Genomic DNA, 16,237 nt, shown 5'->3' with positions numbered 1-16,237 from the left:
ATCGGACGGATAATAATGGTCTATAGCGCTATCCATCTTTTGGATACATAAAGATACACGTCAAAAAAATAAAAAATAAAAAAATTGAGACTTTAGTTTTTACGGTCTAGTTGCAGGACTTGTTGAGTTTATACTTTCACTTTTATTGTTTTACAATTACAGATATAAATGAGTAGATATTGTAGATTTGATTTAATATTTTTTTTATTTTATTTTTTAAAAAAAAAAACTCGCCGTGATCAATAGTCATACTTTCCTACGGAAGTTGCGCTCAGTTATGACAAACGATGTATTGATGACGAGAAATGATACTGGTACACAAAGTTTACAACAACGTTACAACAGTCTTACGTGGAAAGTGGGTTTAAACCTTTTTTTTCATTTTTTTAATATCACACAGCCTTCGTCAAAACCGGTTGGGGGGAAATGAAAAATTCCATTTCCCCCCAAAGCTGAACGAACGCACCCCCCCTCTCTCTCTCTGAAGTCTGTCCGTACAGTCCCCAAATCGGCCTCCGGCGTCCGTCCCCGGTCCTTCACCGGAGTTCCGCCCCCAGCCCCGCTCTCTCTCCCGCCGGATCTGCCGCCCCCAGCCCCGCTCTCTCTCCCGCCGGATCTGCCGCCCCCAGCACCGCTCTCTCTCCCACCGGATCTGCCGCGCCCAGCCCCGCTCTCTCTCCCGCCGGATCTGCCGCCCCCAGCACCTCTCCCGCCGGATCTGCCGCCCCCAGCCCCGCTCTCTCTCCCACCGGATCTGCCGCGCCCAGCCCCGCTCTCTCTCCCACCGGATCTGCCGCGCCCAGCCCCGCTCTCTCTCCCGCCGGATCTGCCGCCCCCAGCCCCGCTCTCTCTCCCACCGGATCTGCCGCGCCCAGCCCCGCTCTCTCTCCCGCCGGATCTGCCGCCCCCAGCCCCGCTCTCTCTCCCGCCGGATCTGCCGCGCCCAGCCCCGCTCTCTCTCCCACCGGATCTGCCGCGCCCAGCCCCGCTCTCTCTCCCGCCGGATCTGCCGCCCCCAGCCCCGCGCTCTCTCCCGCCGGATCTGCCGCCCTCAGCCCCGCGATCTCTCCCGCTCGCTCCGGACCGCCCTCTCTCTCTCCTGCTCGCTCCGGACCGCCCTCTCTCTCTCTCCCGCTCGCTCCGGACCGCCGCCCGCAGCCCCTCTCTCTCTCTCTGCCCGGATCTGCCTCACCGTCGGAAACCGCCGCCCGCAGCCCCTCTCTCTCTCCCGCTCGCTCGCTCCGGTGCCGGTCGTCCCTGTCCCTCTCGGTGGCTTATCTCTCTCGGCGGTCGGCCACCCTCCACCGTCCTTCACCGGCGTTCTGTCTCCGGCGACGCTAAAAACAAAGGTACTCTGGCTCTCTCTCTCTCCGTTGATGAAATATTTTTATGGTTATAATGTTTCTCCATGTTTACAGATTTCTCTACCGGTGCCATCTCCACCTCCGGTAACTCTCTTTCTCTCTCTGAAATTATTGTTTGAAAATACTGATTCGGTCTTTTATTTGTTGTTGGATGCTGTAACTGGTGTTAGTGATTTTGCTGGTTCTGGTTGTTGGATGGTGTTGGTATTTTGCTTGGTTGCTTGGTTGCTTGGTTCTGATTCGGTGTTAGGGGGGAAAAAAAAAAAACAAAACTAAGATTGGTTTCGGTCATGCATATAATACCAATATTATAGAAAGTTTCTCCTTCCAGAAGGCTGTGCTTTGTCTGAGCGCAGCTCTGCATATCATCATATTTGGCGGAAAAAATGAAAATAGTAGTTAGCAACTGGGAGAAAAAGAAAGGGACGAGAGGAAGATTAAGAACTGCATTATACCTCGTATGTATCAGATCATTAGGTATGCAAGAAAAGACATCTTGGTAAATGGCCGTATTTGTCTGTCAAAAAAAAAAAAAAAACCGATAAAAAGAACTACATTTTTTGAAGTGCATACATGCAAGAAAGATCTGTTAATCATCCATTTCGTGAATGATTTATAAATCTTACCATCTAATAAGGTAATTAAGACTAATTTCAAATAATAGACAGCATTAGAAAACTTACCATCTAAGAGGAAAAAGGTGCCTATTTTCACAGTAGATACACTTTTAATGGTTCTGCAGAAACAAAATAAATACAGTTCTTAATCATTTCCATAGATAAGTTTACAACTCTGGGTACACTTTTGGGGTTAACAGCGTTAGTTAATTAATAACCTGAGTTGTCTTAATTATATTTTCCAGTGAGGACAGTACTCTTTAATTTAATCATTTTTGTCAAAATTAAATAAGGTTGTAATTTAGTCATTAGATTCTTGCATGTCGGAGAGTTGAATGAGAGACTCTTTAGTGGGGCAAATGAAAGGCATTTACAAAATGCTTTAATAATAGCTTTAATAACATTGAATTAACCTTCTGAAGAGTATGTTGGTGTTGTTACCAATTAAGACATTATTTATTCATTCTGCCCACAATATACAGTCTCATAATTAAGTTAAACGTCACCCTTTTAAATCCAAGGATTTGGCTTAGGTGCTAAAATATATATACTTTTTCTGTAGTTTTTTCAACGGTCTATATTTAATTTCAAATTTTTTGAAATCCTGTCTTATTGTTCAGTTCAGTTGCTTTTCTTCTTGTCTTATTTCTTTTGATTGGAGGTTGACCTGGTGAGTCTGGGCTCCTGTTGATTAGCTGAATGATATTATTATTTTTTTTTTTTTGTGCGTAGGCCCGAAAAAATGTCGGTAAATAGTGATGCGTCTAGTACCCCTCCATTATGTTACTGTGGAGTGCATGCACGTTTAAGGTACTCATGGACTAGTGACAACCCCGGAAGAAAGTGGTACGACTGTATAAAGTATAAGGTAATTTTAAAATTAATTAATTGTGATTTAATTTTTCGTTAGTAGTTTATGACATTTATTCTTATGTTTTCACGCAGAAAGCTGGAGATTGTGACTTTTTTAAGTGGGCGGATAACCAAATGACTTCTTATGAGAAGAGATTGGAGGATCATATGAGAGACATTGAGGAAGGGAGACGGGCCGATATTGAGAAACTTGAGAACGTGACAATGGCCAATATTGATAGACTTGAGAAACTAATTGAAACAAGACACAAGGAACAATATGAGAGACTTCGGTTGGAGTTAGGTCTTAATAGGAAGATGTTTTGGTTTTGGACAGCAATAGTTGTAATCATTTTGGGCATTGTAATTTATTTCAATGGTTATAGCAGTTCTGAAGTTAGTTACTTGATGTTAGAATGAAAGGATGAAAACATTATTAGGTTAAAAATTGTCATTGTCAGATATTTTACTTTCTTATTAGTTTCACAAATGGTAAGCATGCAAATAGCTGAAAATCTTAAAATCCATAGTTAATTTTTTCTTTTCTTTGGGTTTGATTTTCCTGTTCCTCTACCATTTTTTATAACTAACTCCTAAATTCCTCTACCATCACAGAAAAGACCTTTTTATGATAACTAGAAAAAATTACCAATCCAAATTTAAATTCCAAGCAAACAAAGATGGTGCCTTATTTCTATAACTAACTCCTAAATTTTGTTTTCGCCTGTGTTGATTTGTTACTTGTTCAGAACATTTGGAAAAAAGAAATGACAAGATTAAATTAGTAAATAACAACCTTTGTATCAGTTTCTAACTGTCATCTATTGTCCAACAAACACAATAATTATTGTTTCCTCTATTTAAGCATTTACACGTTTCAAAATAAAGCTAATCTCGATCTCTAGTTAAAGCTCCAGCTTTATTTCTGGGTTTTGAGAACCCATGCATTCTTCAACCTTCATTACGTTGGTTGCAACAATAATTCCACCGTTGTAACCATCCATCAGCAACTTTGCTATCTTTGATCTCCACTCTGAGCTGTCCTTCTCATTCTTCCTATCATGCACAACTCTCTCACAATAATTAAGCATTGTTCCCAAGCCGCTATTTGGTACCCAACCATATTCCATCAACACCTGAGCCTCTCCTTTACTCAAGTCTTCTCCCACCTTTTACCAACAGATTCACAGGCATGAGACGATTAAACCACAGCAAAGAAGGCACATAGGCAAACAACATAAATTTTATGCTCATAAATCATTACACAAGTATAACGTATTCATTTTGAAGGTACAAGCTTTCATTTAACCTTTATCTTACTATGATTAACCTTCATGTTGCCTAAATACACACGTAACCAAAATACATTGCTATTGAGCAGGTAGAAAATTGTGATCAGTAATCAGCAAAGTTAAAATTAGAATTATAATTATGATTACAGTAATAATAATATAACGATTATTATTAATAGTATTGTTATTATTATTACTACTGCTATACATTTTTGTTGTTGTTGTTGTTGTCATTACTATAAAAATCCATTTATCAGAATTTTTTTCATTTTTACTTTTTAATCCTATTTCTGTTTCTTTCCATAAGCCTATCTATACAACAACAAGTTCCAGACTTTGCTATGGTACCCAAGTTCTTGATTAAATCCTCCTTTGTCATACCAATACCTCAGTCAAGAATTGAAAGGATTTTTTTCTGTTTGTCTAATTTAATCTGCATTATATCATTTCACCATGTTTCAGACCAAAAAATTAAAGAAAAAACGTTCCATATTCAGCAATACATGTACCAACTTTCATCAAAAGCATCCACAAAGTCAATTATTTGGATTCACAATGGGATCTGCACATCATGCAATCAAAAGTAATCATTTAATCAATGAAATCATACCATTCCTTTGCTGCTGCACATACTGATCAATTGGTCACAAAAATCAAATGGAAAATCTCAGTGCACTCCCGAAGAGAAGTTCACACATGTTCAAAAATCCACTCGACTGCCGTTGATCATTCTCTACAACATGAACATCACAAAGGATAGTCTAGCTTAAAATATATTCCAGTAGACAGTTGAAAAGGAATAAGCATAATTTTTTAGAACCAAGCAACCAACTACAAAATTAAACTATCTAATACTATAGACAGCATTTCAGTTGCAATTGGGAGGTAAAAGCCATGTGATCAAATACCATTAACTATCGTATTGGTCTCAAGGTGGAAGTAAACCATTCATCAGAAGACGTATAGTTGACCGCATAGCATCAGTAATTGTAGGCAGGACACTTATTTGATTAAGTGCGGCATGGACTTGATTGAAGATGTTGCGCACATGCATTTCAATTGCCGGATCAGTTGGAATTATGGAATTAAAAACGTCTGTCATCCAAGCAATTATTTCGGCTGGGTTGGTATTGAAACAATAGGGTAAAAGCCAGAACAACTGGAGTAATACTTCTTGACTCAAAGGCAGAGGATCCATAGTCAAGACCCACCGTATATCAACCTGAAAATCAACGTTAATATTCAGACATCTAAATTGGATGCATTTTAATAACACAATACTATCAATTGATTTACCTGGGAGCATAGCCAATTCACAATTGACACATCACGCATTTGTAAGGCTGTACTGAAAGCCTCTTGGTATTTGTGTTGGCTTATCAATGTAGATAACAAATTTATGGGGTTCATTGACAAATTCACCTAATACACACATGATTCGTTTCCCTTATTGTACGCATATGAATGAATGCCAACACAGAATTTGAAAAACACAAATTATACCTGAGAAAGAATAGAATGATGGTGACTACTGAACGTGTGAGCAACTGTCGATGACGAAGCGACAGAATCCTGCAAAAACAGACACTGAATAAGTACGTGAAATATCAAATAATTGTCAAAAACCAATTAATAAATAAAGAGATGTTGGATAATCACCTGAGTACTATGATCGTGAGCTGCAGAAGGCACAGAAGGCAATGGAGATTGACTAGTGTTGTCTTGATTTTCCGTTGATTTGGAGGCCTACAATTAAAAAATGATTTATGCAATGTGGAGAAGTACACATGTTTTTTAAGTAAGTAAAATGTGGACAGAAGTAATAAAAAAAATAATAAATAAATAATAAATAATAAATTCACTAACTTGATTTTTTCGTTTCTTCGTTTTATCATTGTTGTTTCTTGGTGGCTTGCTCGATACTTTGGATTTCTTCACCACTGTTTCTATAACAGACACCTTTCTCTTTGTTCGTGGTCTCCCTTTACAGTCAATCTTCACAGGACTAAGCACATTTTTGCAGCTAGAAGATGCGACAGTAGCTGGAATGCCAAAAGATTGATTTTCGCAACGCCACAACTCTTTTAATTGATCAATTTTTTCCATTAGTTCCATGCAACGTTTCTCCGTGTTTACTGACGTGAGCGACAGTAATTCTTCCAAATTGTTTCTCACTTTGTCATGTATTTGGGCATGTGGATTATCACTAATGGCATCATAACTACTCTTAACCTTCGAGTACTCTCGCTTAATATCTTTTCTCCATCTGTCAAGAACATATCTTTGTGGCAAAGTTGTCACTTTCTTTGTCCGTAACACGGAAAGTGAATGCCTACATAGGATGCCTTTTACTTCAAACAATGCACATGTGCACTTCACTTCGGGTTCATTTTCATTGAAGTAAACAAGAAATGTCTTTTCTATTAAGTGATCTCCAACTGCAACATATTCAACAACTTCGAAGGTAGAAATCGCACCTTCACTTTTGAGAAGAGCGTTATTACAAGACATCATTTTCACAAACTGCTCATGTACTTCTTTGAACTTCGCATTTGTGTAAACAACTTGAAACTGTTTCTCTAATTGCAAGGCACTTATACATGGGATTGTGCGATTGAAAGAATCGAAATCAGCACGTGCCTCACTCTCGACCATTCTCCTTAAAGCGTTATCATATTCATCAACAAATTCTTTCAATGTGGTTCGTGAGTGCACGTAACCATCAAAAAATGCGTTCATACTTTCACTTCGCTGTGTAGTACTCATTCCCGCCCAAAACGTATCTTTCATGTATGCCGGCACCCAAAATGTCTTATCCATATATAACCCATTCAACCATGCATTATCATGAAGATTATACTTCTCCAGAAGATCTTTCCAATTTTCCTCATATTCTTCACATGTTTGAGAGTCATTCAAACATTTATTAATAGCACCCTTAATGCCATCAAAATTAGCATGTGATCCAAACTTTTCAGGCAATTTTTTTAAAATGTGCCACATACAATATCTATGACGACTTTCAGGAAAAACAATAGCGATTGCATTTTTCATAGCTCTATTCTGGTCTGTCATAATTGCTTTAGGGGCTTGGCCATTCATGCACTCCAACCAACATTTAAACAACCACACAAATGTGTCTGTATCCTCTCTTGAAATTAGTCCTGCTCCCAAAAGTATAGATTGACCATGATGATTCACTCCTACAAAAGGAGAAAATGGCATGTCATATTTATTGGTCAAATACGTTGTGTCGAACGTAATAACATCTCCAAAGAAATCATACGCTGCCCTACTCCGTGCATCAGCCCAAAAAACATTTTTTAACCTACAATCATCGTCCACATCTATTACGTAGTAGAAGCCACTATTCTGCTTTTGCATTCTTCTGAAGTAATCACAAAGTGCTTGAGCACCACCTTTACCAAGATTGAGTTCTCTTGCCTTGTTAATATAATTCCGACAATCTCTCTCTCCAAAGGAAAGATTCTCAAACCCCCCACTTTCAACAACTAATGAATTGAAATTTTTACACAAACGTATTCCTGCTCTGTCATTTAGCTCAAGTCTTCTTTTCGCAGCGTCACTAATTTTCTTATTGCTTCTAAAAAATCTCGCCTTGCCCGGGCTTAACGAATGATTATGCATCAACTCAACTTTACTCAAAAACCACGTTCCATCATCACATAAATTTGCACAAATCCTAGCACCACACCCTGTTTTATTTGAAATTGGAATTGGCTTCGAACAATCACTTGTTTTAGGTCGCTCTGCACCTCCACGAGTACATATAAGCATTACGTAACCTTTTCTACCCTTCTTTTTTCTCGAGCTTCTCTGCGCTATACCAAACCCAGCTTGTTTAGCATACTTCCTATAATAAGAGCAGACTTCGTCTAATGAACTAAATGTCATTGATTCTTTCGACTCTTCAACTTTCTCATCATCCTTTAACACCACAGGTAGTACCACATTTTCTTCCTCATCATTCAACTCTTCATCTGAAATAAATGTCATTAAATCCTTCGACTTCTCAAAATTTCCACCCATATCTATCCAAAAAAGTATACAAAATGTGTTTATAAAAAAGCCTAGAATAATAATAAAGAAAAAACAAAACAAAACTATAACTCAAACAAAAGTGAAAAAACTAACCATTTTGATGGTCATCTTGATGGGTTAGATCATCGTCAAATTCACCCTCATTATCCAATCGTGAACTTGAAGAGTCCATTTAGAAAAGTGCTATATTAAAAAGTAATATAAGTTAATTGAATGAAAAAACTAAACTACATAACCTTAAAAGCATGTAATTTGACAATATTATACAAATTAAACTACATAAAGGCAGTCATAGCACTAGCTTTTTAATGCCTTCATTTTTCCTCATGGAAGTCTGACAATAAAAAACCATAGAAATCGCGAGTATGTTTTCCTCATTGTACAAAAGATGGGGCACTTTTCACTAGACATATAATGACATTGAACAACTGATACAACAATTGTTCATAAAAAAAAAAAAAAAAAAAAAAAAAAAAAAAAAAAAAAAATTAAATTGTTTAGGATCTACTCAAACTTAAATAGACAAGGATCCAGGCAAAGTCACATATGATGCCTAAACCGAAAAAAAAGAAGATAAAATTCTGCTGTTTCTTTAGTTCAGCTCATATAATAGCCACCACAGCAATAATCATATCGGCCAAACAAATCAAAATGACAGTGCACATTATGGTGCTAAATATTATTCTCAACAAGAGTGTCGGGTACAAGCTAGTCCAATTTTACTTCATAAAACTAATTACCCCTTAACTGCAACAATGACAACCAACCTATGAAAATCTCTCTTCCTTTTACAGCTAATACTAATTTATTTTTTGTATTTTTTTTTCTTGTTCTTTTCAACGAAAAATAAATTGATAAATTGCCGCTTATGTTTACAGCTAGCAACAATTAGACAAGGGTTAAGACTTAGGGATGATCCCAAATCAAATCTTAAGCTGATTTGTACAATAATAATAATAATAATAAAAAACCACTCCCAAATCTTAAGCTGCAGAAAGAGTCCAATAATACATAGATGCGTGCATGGATGGGCTATGGATCTACACTTATAAGGATTTACAATAATAATAATAATAATAATAATAAAAAAACCACTCCCAAATCTTAAGCTGATTTGTACAATAATAATAAAAGAAGTGGGCATGAGATAAAAACATGCTTTTCATTGCTGTTTAGCTTATGTGTGGCCATTTTGAAAAGTCAGTTTTGTATAGGGTATAGCTTCTTGAATTTTTTGAATTTTTGCACTATTACGTAGGGTATCATAATTTTTTTTCTTTGAATTTTTGCAGGGGCCATGCCCCTTCTCTCCATTGAGTGGATCAGCCACTGTAATTTTATCCTTGCTATCTCCCCCAAACTATCATTGGAACTCTCCAAATTATTCTGTTTTTTTTTTTTGGCCTTTCCATGATTTTTTCTAAATTTCAAAAAATAGCAAACTTCTAGGAAACCTCTGATAAAAAATTTAAAAATCTTGAAAAAAAAAAGAAGAGAAATTTCAGAAAAACAATAACAAAGACAAAAATTCATGAAAAATGATTTTTTATTTTATTTTATTTTATTTTATCTGAGGTATTTTTGTATTTTTTGTGCAAAAGGAGACATTGCAACCTCAATGATAGTTGGGGGTCATTTGGGGGTACATTGCAAATCGTTTGATAATTAGAGAGGGTAAATGTACTTTTTCCTTTTTTCGTTTTTATTTTTTTGGGATAGAAAATCAGTTAATGCTTGAATATCAATCTCTTTGATTAGTAAATCTGTTTTCATTATTGCTTGATCGATTGCCTTTATTATTAGTATCCTCATTTTTCAAGTCATTAATTAGATAATTTTGTGTACATAAGGCAATGAAAGGCGGCAAACAATTCTAGCCAGCTTCTTTCATCGTGCTGATATCATGTGAAGAATACATAGAGTTCAGGTAGTACCAACACCATTCATTCAATAATTTCAGACAGAGAAACAGAGTTACCGGAGGGACAGGGACGATCGGCACCGGAGCGAGCGGGAGAGAGAGAGGGCGGTCCGGAGCGAGCGGGAGAGAGCGCGGGGCTGGGGGCGGCAGATCTGGCGGGAGAGAGCGCGGGGCTGGGGGCGGCAGATCCGGCGGGAGAGAGAGCGGGGCTGGGCGAGGCAGATCCGGCTGGAGAGAGAGCGGCGCTGGGGGCGGCAAATCCGGCGGGAGAGGTCCGGAGCGAGCGGGAGAGAGAGCGGGGCTGGGGGCAGAACTCCAGTGAAGGATCGGGGACGGACGCCGGAGGCCGATTTGGGGACTGTACGGACAGACTTCCAAGAGAGAGAGGGGGGGTGCGTTCGTTCAGCTTTGGGGGGAAATGGAATTTTTCATTTCCCCCCAACCGGTTTTGACGAAGGCTGTGTGATATTAAAAAAATGAAAAAAAAGGTTTAAACCCACTTTCCACGTAAGACTGTTGTAACGTTGTTGTAAACTTTGTGTACCAGTATCATTTCTCATTGATGACTCTTACTTTTATAGCTTTAGCCTGCGATTAGTTGTAGCATGTACCGTAGGTGTTGTAGCTTATTGATGACTTACTTTTTTTACACTTTTAATTTTCATACGGTGCGTTTGAGAGAAATTAAGAAAGTTAGGTTGAGTCGTCTTCAACCTTCGTCCCTTTCACCATTTCTATAGACTGTAGTTATTTCAGTTATAACAAAAAAAAAAAAAAAAAAAAAACTCGTGGCGACTGGCAAGGGGTGGGCAAGTTTGCCCATTGATGAGATGCTCAGGAGGGGGGAGGGGGGAGGGGGGGGCATTCGAAGGGACTTGGGGCATAATTTTTTTTTTTTTTTTTACCGAGAGTAGGAATTTTATTCAGAAGGTGAAGGGGGGCATTTGCTCCCTCTCAACCCCCTCCCTCCTCCCCAGTATAATACATTTGTCACATGCCATATTTTTTATTAAAACATAATAAAATTTTTTTAAAAGTCAAGAAATATATATATATATATATATATATATATATATATATATATATAAGGCTGGTTCAGCCACCCTCATTTTGCCATTTAGATGTAGGCGAACTACCTCCAAGCCAAATTGACTTTGAGGGTGGCTGATATTGGCCAAAATGAGGATGGCCGGCCACCCCTTCTGATATATATATATATATACCAAAAGGGGGGCGGAAGCAGGGAGTGGGGGCTTAATAGTAAGAAGTGGTGACAGAGGTGTGGATGGAGTAGTGGTTAGCATATGAAAACATAAAAACATGCATAACAATTTCAATATCAAAATCAGAATACAAAATAAAAGAGTATTCAGTAATGATCATGAAATTAAACTCAAAGTAATGCTTAGATTCAAAATAACTTAAATGTAAAACTTACAAATAAACTCAGGCCAGAACGCAGCTGGCGATTACAAGCTTAGACTTAGAAACACAAGAAATATACATTTACAAGTGTTTGGCTTATGAGAGGTTCAGGGAATAAGCTCTAAATGGCTCAAGTAAGCTCTGCCTTGAACTTCAGATTTCTGCTCCTTAAATAGGCTTCAGGAGGACTCAGGGGCTGGAATCACTGGATGCCAACGTGCTTAGGCTTGTCAGGCGTGCACCAAAAGCAGATTCGATCTGCTTTTACCTTAGGTAACTCGCACCGAAAGCAGGGTGAAACTTATGATGAACAGTGAAAAAGTCACTATTCATGAATAGTACCATGTCGGGTGGCCGACCGAGTACTGTTCACTTATGTCTTTTTGTGTCGGCGACACTGTTGACTCATCATACCGATGGTGAAAAATGATCTGCATTTAATCATCATTGGTGTACTCATCATCAAAAGGATCATAATGGGTAGGGGAACCCCATTCATCATCTTCAAAGAAGTCACAGTCATTGTGACCCCATTCTTCACAGGTTGTGCAGTAGTCCAGATGCCATGTTCCGTCAGAACCTGAAAACTGATTGTGATCGATCAGGTCTTTTGGATCCTTATCTGTTTTACTCCACCATTGCCCATTGCTGTAGCGGTAATTGCTTACTTTGAGGCGTTTGCCCCAAATACCCAGAACAGCCGAATCTTCGCCGAAAATAATTATTCTATTATTCTTTGCTAAGACTGGTCTATTTCTTATTTCTTGGACCGCATTTATCATAAATCCCTTTTTGACAATTTTCCAGAGATTCATAATGCTCAGGGGATCTTCAAACTTAAGAGGGATTCTTCCCATTCTTAATTCTGCAGCATAATCATTAACTGAAGGATTAATGAGGATGCAATGTTTAGTAGGCTTAACTTCCATGAAATTATTGGGATCAAATTCTGGAACTGTGCTCCAGATTCTTAGGATGGTAGGACTATTGATCGTCCTTGTTCTCAGCTGCTCATCCTGGATGATTTTGACAGTATCACGGACTATCTTAGGGAAGTCACGTAGTTCTGACTCATTGGTGAGATGCTTTTCCCACCAAGCTTGAAGGGTTCCTGTGAAACCCTTAACCAAGAGGTCAACAACCTCTGGTTGGCTTAAATCATGGTTCATAACATAACTGCTAGAGACCATGGTCATATGGGTCAACTTATCAAGAATTTGCTGCTCTGCTAAACCATCGATGTTCCACTCGTATAGTTTATCAGCAGAAACTGCAAATTGACTTTGGAAGTTTCTTTCCTCAAACTGGATATCCAGAGGGGTAGGTCTGGGATACCAATTCTTAGTGAGACTTGTAGGAGAGAACTTCGGCTTATGGATCCTATTCAGTTCTAAGGCTGAAAAGGCTTTCTCAACTTTTCTGACGTTTTCATCAGATTCAGACTCCGAAGAGGATTCTGTTTCAGATGAATTCTCAGAAGACTCAGGGATCTTAGTAACAGACAGAGTTTTTGAACTACTGGGCTGTTCTTGTTTGGGCTTAACCAAATCCTTAAGCATGTCCTCTATTTTATCAATAAAGGGCTTTTCCTTATTAACCTTTAGACTAGTTCCTGATTTAAGATCTGGAAACTTGACTATTGGTTTCTCAAAAGGCTTATGTTTCTTTTTTGGGAGAGGCTTATTATCGAGCTTGTCTTCAATCTTATCCAACTGGTTTCCTATGGAGTTTAGGTACTGGTTGGTGTAATTGGCTTGCTCAATGACTTTCTTAACATCTGAGTTCTTAGATGCAACCTTAAAGGGTGAGGCCTTAACCGTAGTGGTTCTATGCTGGAACACTATGGTTTCTTGTGGAGGGTGACTTGAAGAAATAACTGTGTTATCTTCTTTTACCCACTTTTCCTTAGAGATGGTTTGGACCTGGCTTTCTACCGGGTAAAACTCATCAACAAAATCGAAATAAGAGATATGCATCTCTATTTCACTTATGTGTTTCTTAAAGTGACTTAAGATTCCTTTCTTCTGCTCAAGATTGAATCTTTCCTTATAGGCTTTTCTTCTTTCGAGATTTGCCTCTGACATAAAATCCTTGTTGAGCAGATCTGAATCCATCTCAAAAGGTTTCCTTATGGTGCATAGTTGGGGGTCTACAGCTGTTTCAACTATGAAATCAGATTCCGTAGGAGAGGCATTGCCTTCCTGGGATTCTTCATCTTCTAGCTGTGTGTCAGCTGTGTAACATGGATGACTCACTTGGGAGGTTGTCTGGACTCCCTTTAACTTAAGCTTTCTTAGATCTTTTTCCAATTCTAGATCTCGTCGCTTTAGTTCTTCCGTAGAGGTAGAAGCAGCAAACGAATGTCTAGCTGGAGTCTTATCCTTAGGTTGTCTAGAAGATCTAGACCTTGGTACTTCAGATCTAGATGCACTAGATCTTGCAACTTCTTCTATGAGAAGATTCGGCTTAGGGGTCGACTGAGATCCTCGGTCGAAACTTATCTTAACAGTACCATCCAAGTACTACTGGATATAATCTAGGTCTCCTAGATTATGACTTATGAGATCGGGCTTAAAACTTTCATTGGTCAAACTCCATTCTTTGGGTAACTCAATGTCAGTCCAATGAATAGTTCGAGGAACGTGAATATTCGCGTTACTTTGGCTACTTTGGATCAACATGGTTTGACCATTCGGGCTTCTCTTAATTGCCTGGAAATTCATGTTAGTTCCAGTGCACTTATAGTAGATCCTGTAAATCAAAGCTAGAGGTTGGACACCTTCTAGAATCTTATATCCTTGGGTTCTAATACTCAGGGTCAAAACCTTAAGGATGTGAGGATCACTTAGACTTACGGTGAAATCAGGGAAACAGTCAAAATAGACTGGTCCATCATGCATGGTTGCTTCAATGACTCCGAGGAGACTATCCTGCCAGTCAGTGAAACGGGCATCTCTTAATCCTAACATAACAGAGGCTTTAAGACCTCTCCGTGTTAGGGGCTTAATGGCGACCTGAACTAATCCTATGTGGATAAAGTTGTGGCCTTCTCTTCTATGTCGCTTAATGGCTTCTGGGTTAAAAAGCTGGCATAACTCATGTTCCTTATTGAGAGCATAGACTTGCTCTACAGTCTTAACATGCTGTTCAGTCTTGAACGCAAGTGCAGACCACTTCTTCCTGTAGATTTCTCTACTGGGAACCTTAGGTATATTCCAATCATTGACATCAATGAAGGAATCCTCATCGTGGTATTCAACGTGTTCTTCGTTGACTACCTCTGGAATCTCAGGGATCCGAGTGGATCTAGAGCTTACTGATGAGTTAGATCTGAACAATCTATTCATCGCTACAAGTTTAGGGTTACCTGGCTTAGACTTCTACTGTTCCGGTCTCTCTACCGCGAGACATCTCTCTACCACACTTCATCTCTGTTCTCCAACTAGGTCTCCTAGGTCATACGCCTGTGTCCTATCCGTGTGTCCTCCCGACTTACCTGGCCCTTCTCTTGGCTCTCAACTGCGCTGACGGCACGTTGACGGCAGTGTCCTTTTCCTATTCACCCTAGAATCTTAACAGAGAGTGGTGTAACAGACAAACTTGAAACAATATAAGAACAAGCTTAATAACCAGCCACTTGGGCGGATGCTCAGATTATAACAGGAACAAACTCAACAATATATATATATATATATATATATATAATTTCTTGATTTTTAAATTTTATTATTTTTTTAATAAAAATATGAAATATGGCAAGAATATTGTGGGAATATAACTACCAAAGTGGCTTTTTTTTTTTTAACACAATTTGATAATTTGATACGTCAATTTAACACACTTAAAAATTAAATCTTTTTTAAAATAAGCTATTAGCTTAAAGAGTTTTTTATATTTTTTCCAAAAGAAAACGTTGAAGTTAACGAACTTTGAAAGTGTGCGCGTTCTCAGTCATTACCCATGAAGTTTGATACGCTGGTGGCCACAAATTGTCGTCGTTTTGCAGTCATGGTGGACATCATCTTAATTCTTCTCCTTCGTCTTCGCTTTTGTTGGCAAAACCCCCCCAACCCCTTCAATGGGATGGAGTGATTCTGTATGGAGTTGAATCAAAGCATTCCAACTGAGAAGTGGTAACCCACATAGAATATCAAAAATTTAATAGTGAATTTATACATTTTTTATCCGGAAATGTGTAAGAGAATGAAATTAAACATTTGTCTGTCATACGCAAACATTTGCATATTGTCTGCACAACAATTTTGGTAGATAATTCTACCGAGAAAAACAACAAAATAAATTTTTGGGATAAATAGTTGTACATAACATCATTGGTGCTACCAATGGTGCAAACATTACTCCTCCCACCTAAACCTTTTGCCTCATTAACAAAGGTAACCAATTAGATACCTTTTTGTCTTTTTAAGTAGAAAGCAGTAAGCAATGAGCTTGTTTGACAATGAACTTACCATGCCACGACAATGGGATGCAATCATTTTTATTTATTTTTTTTCACTTTTTCACGTTCTTTAATAATAATCAACATTAAAATATTTTCACTTTTTATATTACATCAATAATTTTTTATTACTATTTAAATAAAAAAAATTCACTACAATGCAAAACTTTTTTACTTCTCTATATAATTTTTTTTTACATTATATCACATCATCACTTTTTACTAATTCCAAAACTAACGACCTA

At 38.3% G+C, this 16,237-nt stretch overlaps 1 protein-coding gene across 1 annotated transcript; it reads right to left on the bottom strand.

Annotated features, from left to right (window-relative positions):
* Nucleotides 1–3,738: 3,738 nt before the first annotated feature.
* Nucleotides 3,739–8,359, bottom strand: LOC133876075 (protein FAR1-RELATED SEQUENCE 5-like). The gene is made up of 8 exons (XM_062314368.1): nucleotides 8,281–8,359; nucleotides 7,159–8,177; nucleotides 5,992–7,062; nucleotides 5,785–5,871; nucleotides 5,629–5,697; nucleotides 5,422–5,547; nucleotides 5,297–5,347; nucleotides 3,739–4,002 (listed from the first exon to the last, which is right to left on the bottom strand). Exons 1-8 carry the CDS (start codon nucleotides 8,357–8,359, stop codon nucleotides 3,739–3,741), a joined length of 2,766 nt encoding a protein of 921 aa, XP_062170352.1.
* Between the last annotated feature and the right edge of the window lie 7,878 nt (nucleotides 8,360–16,237).

The sequence above is a fragment of the Alnus glutinosa genome, chromosome 8 (assembly GCF_958979055.1).
Source record: "Alnus glutinosa chromosome 8, dhAlnGlut1.1, whole genome shotgun sequence".
Classification (NCBI taxonomy): Eukaryota; Viridiplantae; Streptophyta; class Magnoliopsida; order Fagales; family Betulaceae; genus Alnus; species Alnus glutinosa.
Note: the sequence above shows the minus strand (reverse complement) of the source record. Positions and strands in the feature narration are given on the sequence as shown.

Bases quoted from the DNA above. Each gene is read 5' to 3' on its own strand.
- LOC133876075 (XM_062314368.1), bottom strand. From the start codon at position 8,359: ATGGACTCTTCAAGTTCACGATTGGATAATGAGGGTGAATTTGACGAT. The intron at 7,063-7,158 runs GTTTTTCCTGAA...GATGGCATTAAG, and splicing joins TGAAAAATGCAATCGCTATT to GGTGCTATTAATAAATGTTT. The intron at 5,698-5,784 runs GTGATTATCCAA...CTGTTTTTGCAG, and splicing joins CTCACGATCATAGTACTCAG to GATTCTGTCGCTTCGTCATC.